The following is a 6948-nucleotide window of genomic DNA, read 5'->3' on the forward strand; positions in this document are numbered from 1 at the left end:
ACACCACAAATTCAATGACTTATGAATAACGAGCATTTGTTTCTCACTGAGAAGTTGTAGACCATTGGCACTGGTGAGGGCATCTTGCTGGTTTGATGGCAGATTCTCACTTGATCCTCATGTGGTAGAAGGAAAGGCAGATCTTCGAGCATACTGACGGCAGGGATAAAGGCTCTGTTCCTGTCAATCATCTCCAAAGGTTCCATCTCTTAATGCCACAGGCGTGGGAGGTAGGAATTCAGCAAAGGGATTTGCAGAAGATTCAAACATTCTGTCATAGCAGTCTTTTTTTTTTTTTTTAAATCTTACTAGCTGGGCAGAGGCAGCATAAGCCTTTTAATCCCAGCACTCAAGAGGCAGAGGCAGACAAATCTTTGAGTTGGAGGCCAGCCTGGTCTACAGGGATAGTTCCAGGACAGCCAGGGCTATACAGAGAAACCTTGTCTTGAAAAATCAACCAAATAAAATTGTTTAAAAACTTATTTATTTTACTGGATATGTTTGAGTGCTTTGCCTGCTTGTATGTATGTGTACACACGTGCCTGGTGCTCTCAGAGGTCACTATTAGATTCCCTAGAATAGGAGTTACAGATGGTTGTGAGCCACCATGTGAGTTCTAGGAACAGAACCCGGGTTCTATTTCTACAATAGCAGTGAGTGCTCTTAACTGCTGAGCCATCTCTCTGGTCCCTCTTAAAACTTTTTCCACACCTGACTGCTTTCTCTCAAGAGATGTTTTCATCGAAAGCAAGCACATACATATGTAAAATAAGCAAGCATATCAGACACTTAAAGGAAATCATAAACATTTTAAAACAATTATTTAAAGCCAGTAAGATGGCTCAGGAGGTATTTACTGCCAAGCCTGGTAAACTGATCCTCAGGAACCTCAGAGTAAAAGTGCAGATCTGACCCTCTCAAGCTGTCTTCTGACCTCCACACTTGCACTTTCTCTTCCACACACAAATAAATAAATGTAATACAATTTTTTAAAAGCTATTTGGTAGCCGGGTGGTGGTGGCACATGCCTTTAATCCCAGCACTCAAGAGGCAGAGGCAGACAAATCTTTGAGTTGGAGGCCAGCCTGGTCTACAGGGATAGTTCCAGGACAGCCAGGGCTATACAGAGAAACCCTGTCTCGCAAAACAAAAGAAACAAACAAAAAAGCTATTTGGTATGCATATAGCTTTGCCATAATTTTTTTAAAAAGATTTGCTAATTTATTTTATGTATATGAGCACACCATTGCTGTCTTCAGACACACTAGAAGAGGGCATTGGATCCCATTACAGATGGTTGTGAGCCACCATGTGATTGTTGGGAATTGAACTCAGGACCATTTGGAAGAGCAGTCAGTGCTCTTAACCACTGAGCCATCTCACCAGCCCAGCTCTGCCATCATTAAAGGCTAAAGCAAGCAGTTGAACTCCTGGTATGAGGGAAGCAGAAACAAGTCAGGCAACATAAGTTCAAAGCCAGATTGTCTACATAGCAAGTTCCAGGCTGGCCAGGGATATGTGCACTGGTCTCAGAAGAACATGGGGGAACCGGGTGTGGTGGCTCTTGCCTTTAAGTAGGCAGATCTCTGAGTTTGAGGTCAGCCTGGTCTACAGAGCAAGTTCCAGGACAGCCAGAGCCTCACAGAGAAAGTCTGTTTTGAAACAAAAGGGTAGGGGCAGGGATTATCACTCCTTCAATAAAATGTTTATTGCAAGGATCTTTGCAAGAATCTGAGGTCCATTTCCTGAACCCACAAACCTGCTCACACATGCTCACCCTTGTGCACATTCATCTCTGTACACATAAGCATGCATACGTGAGCACACATGAAAAAAGACAGAAGCAATTTTACATGTTAACGAGATAGGGGTATTTGCTTACTTTTGCATAAATCTTGCCTAAATATTTGATACCGGGGGAGACAGAACTCTTTCGATGTTTTCAGAGTGGGTCAATATGTTGGTTCTATAGTCAGCAATGCTGACAGTGCTTCTTGTCACCAATATTGTACAAAACAGCAGACACACGGGTCGGGCCACTTCAGAGTTGGAAATAAACCCTGGGTGTGTCTGCTTTCAGAAGTTGTTGGAAACATTGTCTTAAACACAGGCCGAAAGTCAATCACTTTTGTAACGAAACTCAAACAACTCAAACGGCATCTTTTACACTTGGATGATCTAATAGAAAACAATCAAAAGACATATTAATCTGATTTGTGTTCCTTTAATAACATAAAAAAATCCTTATTTTCTGCAACTTAACGGTCGTGTTTCCTAAAAGCAGAAAATTTTGTGTGTATGCTAGGAACACTGCCTTTGCCATGCATCCGGTTCAAAGCTGAGCCCGGTTTCAGTGTTCACTGGCGTTATGTGGTGTGAAGATGTGTGAACAGGTAGAGCATGCCTGTTGAGGGTAATATTTTAAACCACATGGCCCAATCTGGCTTGTTGTGACTAGACAAGGCCTGAGGCCAAGAGCAGCGGCATGCTCTCACCGCTGCTCTGCTCTTACCTAGGCTCAGGCCAGCCAGAAGCACCTGCCCTGGCACTCATGAGACGCCAGCGTGGGAGATGGCTTTACCAATCTCCCATGCTGTCTCCACAAAGCTTGGCTGAACCCCAGCTAATATCCAGCCGTCGACGCGGTACCCGGTAGAAATGAGACTCTAAAGCTTTATTATGATCCAAAGGCTTAATACATTTGGAAATGTTCGATTAACAAGATGCCCATACAATTAGCGTTGTTACCCAATACCTAACCTAGATATTACAACTACCTTAGACTGCTAGAGACACGCGCACATCCTCAGCCATCTTCTCCTCTTCGCTCCTCCCACATCAGCTCTAACGCATACAATGTAGCGGCAGCAGGAAACTATCCTGCTACACATGCTCATCGTGTGTTCAATGCCGCAGTAAAAGTTACCCAAGCGCCAGAAACAACACAGCTTCGCCGCAGGCTGGGGTTTGGACATCAGTTTTGCTGTTTGTACATTCAGAAACCTTTACTAATGCCGTATGTTTCCTGATTCTCCTATTCAGTTCCCCACAATATAAGATGCTGGGGACCACAAAATTGCAGGATTTCCCAGACTGTTCATCTGACCTGCCTTAAGACTTGCTTTATGTACAAGTCACCGGAGGAGTTTAGAAACCAGATTCTGCGTTTTAAAAACCTTCTCGCGTGCTAGTCTGCAGGTGTTTTATGGACTATGCGACTATGCTCTAACTAATTGCTAAGGCCTCGGCTATTCCAAGAGTCATTGCCATCTGATTTGTTTGTTCCGTTTGTCTGTCAGACCCTCAAAGCCTACAGTTTAACAATCTTCCTAAGATCGAAACCTGAACTAAAAAAGGTAGTTAGTTGCCTTCCAGATTTCATCAAATCGCAAAGGAATTCATTTTTCCTTCAAAAATAAAAAGAGAGCTTATCCTGTTTGTCTTTAGTGTTTTACCGTTCCCTGTGTAAACAAAAAAAGGAAAAAAAGAGAAAAAGTGGAGAGGGATCAGAAAGGAGGGGAGGAGAGGAGAGGAAAGGGGAGGAAAAGACAAAAGAAAGGAAGAAAAAAAAAAAGACTGGAGAAAGTGGTGGTCTCCTGGAACCTTCTGGAGCTCATCTTTCTGGCCCGTTCGCCACCATTGGTGGCCTGGGAACTACAATTCCCATGATGCTCTGACACGTGGGTCATGTGGGCGGGGAGGTCAAATCAAACGCGATTGTTTCCTCCACAACCCTTTGCGGCATCCCAATATGGTGGCACCCAGTGGAGCTATGAGCGATTCGGAGAGCAGCAGCAGTGGCAGCAGCGATGCGGAGGAGCTGGCACGGTGTCGCGAGGCGGCGACGCCCGCCTGGGGCCAGGAACAGCGCCCGCGGGAAGCGGAGAAACCCGATGCCGGTAGGGGGCCTGTCCGAGGGCCGGGACTCCTCCCCTGGGGCCTGAAACGGATGCGTGGTGGGATGCGAGCCATGGCGTCTTGACGTTTTGGAGGAGCTTTCTTCGGGGAGGTTCTGAGATCGGTTGGGGATCACACTCACACCTAGGGCAGAGGGTGATTGCTTTATTCTCGTGGAAGCAGCTAAATGCCTCCTGACTGCGTTTTCCTCCATACGTCCTATGTCCTCCCTCTGGGAAGGTAACCAACCCATCACGGGTCTGAGATGACCAAGATGCACCTCCTTCCAGTAGTCTCAGAATCCCGTCTTTCTCCGCCCTCAGACTGAGGTCACCAGGGAATATACCAAACCGAGAGATTCCGTAGCAATCTGGGAATGAATCCGAAACCTGCCAGTGTAAGGATTCTTAATCATGGTTAGAGAATCCAACAGCCCCTATAATTTAGAGTAGGAAAAAAATAATACTGCGTCTGTACTTTGATTAACCCCTCATTGAAATATAACACCTCTTTCTCTCAGGCATGTCAGCAACAAGCCACAGTCACATGATAGGACCTGTTGCTTTGTCCCAGTAGACATCGCCATATTGTTATAGGCCATTACAGCCGTTTACAGATACATCCAAGTGTTTTATTCACAGTACACTGTTGGAAAGAAATCATGTATCTACCATAAAGCCCCTATGATGTCTAGTTCTATTTCCAGATCAGTGAGTTGGCTCAGCAATTCCTACACAAACCTGCAGCCTCACTGGATTCCTGGAACCCATGGTGACACGGTTCTCCCCGAGGGTTAATGCCCCAAAATTGTCCTATGACTTAGACATACAACAACCACCACAATAAACATTTTCAAGTCTAAGAAGGGGACAAGGGACAAAGTGGGGTTGTGCCAAGGGAGCAGAAAGGATAGCTGATGGCACCCAGCATGATGCAGAACTTGGTGTCTCAAATCCCTCTGGGAAGGTAACCAACCCATCACGGGTCTAAAGTAAAGTATATAAGCAAAGTATATAACTTAGAGTTTTATTTTATTTTGTTTTTGATACAGGATCTCTCCATGTAGCTCTGACCGCCCTAGAACTCACTATATAAACCAGACTGGTCTTAAACTCATAGAGATCTGCCTGCCTTTGCCTTCTGAGTGCTGGGATTAAAGGCCCGTGTTACCAAGCCTGGTTTAAAACGTGACCTGGTTTAGATTTCCTATTACTTTTTATGTTGTGTGTCTGTGCACACACACACACACACATTTCATAGGACACACGTGGAGCTTAGAAGTCACTCCTCTTTCTGCCATGTGGGTCCTGGGGACCAAAAACGAAGTTGTTAGACTGGTGGCAAGTGCCTGGGTTCTATCTTGCCATTGTTGGAGGGTAATTGATTTAACTTTATGATATAAAGAAACAAACCTTGGGGAGTTAAATGGGTCACCCTGGGTGTGGAGTTTGATCCGGTCTTTTTTTTGGGGGGGGGGAGTGGGGGACATCGGCTATTGCTCTGTAGTCATAATGGCAGCTAGTCCTCATGACTTTCTGAAGCCAGGTGTTTGTCTCCCACACACCCACAGCCAGCGCATCGGACATTTGAGAGCACACTGACAGGACAGTGTATCAGGTAGACACACTGAATGCGTAACGGCATAAACAGTTACCCTGGAGTTGAGGCACCAAGCTCTGCATCATGCTGGGTGCCGTCAGCTGTCCTTTCTGTTCCCTTGGCACAAGCCCACTTTGTCCCTTGATCTGCATCAGAACCTCAGAGCCATCATTCAGTGTCTCCCGGACAACATCTAGCCTGTCGCATCCTCAGAGGCTTGGGTGATACAACCGGATCTCCGGTCTGCCCCTGGCCTCTTGAGTGTCATTCTGTCTAGTGTGGCAATGCTAAGCCAGTTTCTGTCACTGGCGGCCTCGACCCCACCACTGCCCTTCTTTCTCCGATCCCAAGCCTTCTCATTACCCTCCTGGATGGCCTGGGTAATCTTGCCCCAACAAAGTTCCTCCTCTCCTGGCCACAACAGCAGCTAGCTGGCTGTCAGCTCCACAGGTTCCTGTCTTCGCAGGCTTGCTTCCCTGTACCTGGAGACTCTTGACTCCCAGCTTCGTCTCTTAGGTGTCGGTCTGCCCAGCGGTCACCTTACAAAGCCCTCCCAGCTTTGGAGGAACAGCCCCCCACACTGTCCGCCTCGCATCCTTTGTTTTGTCTTTTTTTTTTTTTAATTTTTATTTATTGATTTATTTATTTTGGTTTTTCGAGACAGGGTTTCTCTGTGTAGCCCTGGCTGTCCTGGAACTCACTCTGTGGACCAGGCTGGCTTCGAACTCAGAAATCTGCCTGCCTCTTCCTCCCAGGTGTTTTTGTCTTTTTTATACACTTGCCATTAGCCAGTTATAAATTGTGTTTAAAGTCATTTAGCATCTGTGTTCATCTCAGACGTAAGTCTCTGAGGATAGCGCCGTTTGTCTGAGTTGTTCAGGTGGGGCGTCTGGTTATTAACAGCCATGCAGCCTTTTCTTCAGTGGGCTCCACTGTCAGCATCTGCAGTGTCCGCCTCTCCCAGAGCCTACAGCACAGTCCCTGCAGTCACTCCATAAGCCGTAGTCAGATTACACTGGGCTGGCCTGGTAAACATTAACAGGCCCTGTGGACCCAGATGACCTGTACACCCTTCCCACCTCCCATTAAATGAGCTATTAGTCATGCATGAGCTCCAGGCTAGCCTGGGCTATGTAACACAATCTCATTAAAAAAAAAAAAATAGCTTTGAGACTAGAGCCAAATTATTTTACATATCTTTGACTTTATGTCTTTTGCAGAATGGGGATAATGGTCACCTCTCAAATAGAAACTGGGGGGAAGGTCCTTGAGTTACACGTGCCAAGTCACCTAGCCCACAGCCCCGTTGTCCACTCTGTAAGTGCCTTTTCTCATTTTTCCACAGGCGCTGCAGACAAACAAGTGCCGGCCCCCCAGCCAAGCCGCAGGTACTGTGTTCTCTGCATTGAAGCTTCACTGAGTCATTCAACAAACACTGATCTCCCCCCCCCC

The 6948-nt window shown here is 46.4% G+C and overlaps 1 protein-coding gene across 1 annotated transcript in view; it reads left to right on the forward strand.

Annotated features, from left to right (window-relative positions):
- Nucleotides 1–3750: 3750 nt before the first annotated feature.
- CUNH12orf43 (chromosome unknown C12orf43 homolog) overlaps nt 3751–6948 on the forward strand; it is a 6255-nt gene continuing 3057 nt past the window's right edge. Inside the window, exons 1-2 of the mRNA XM_028765429.1 lie at nt 3751–3899; nt 6842–6884. Coding sequence (XP_028621262.1) covers nt 3752–3899; nt 6842–6884 — 191 coding nt within the window. The 5' untranslated portion in view covers nt 3751. The remainder of the gene's footprint in view (nt 3900–6841; nt 6885–6948) is intronic.

This window comes from Grammomys surdaster, unplaced genomic scaffold, assembly GCF_004785775.1.
Source record: "Grammomys surdaster isolate TR1022 unplaced genomic scaffold, NIH_TR_1.0 164, whole genome shotgun sequence".
NCBI classification, from domain to species: Eukaryota; Metazoa; Chordata; class Mammalia; order Rodentia; family Muridae; genus Grammomys; species Grammomys surdaster.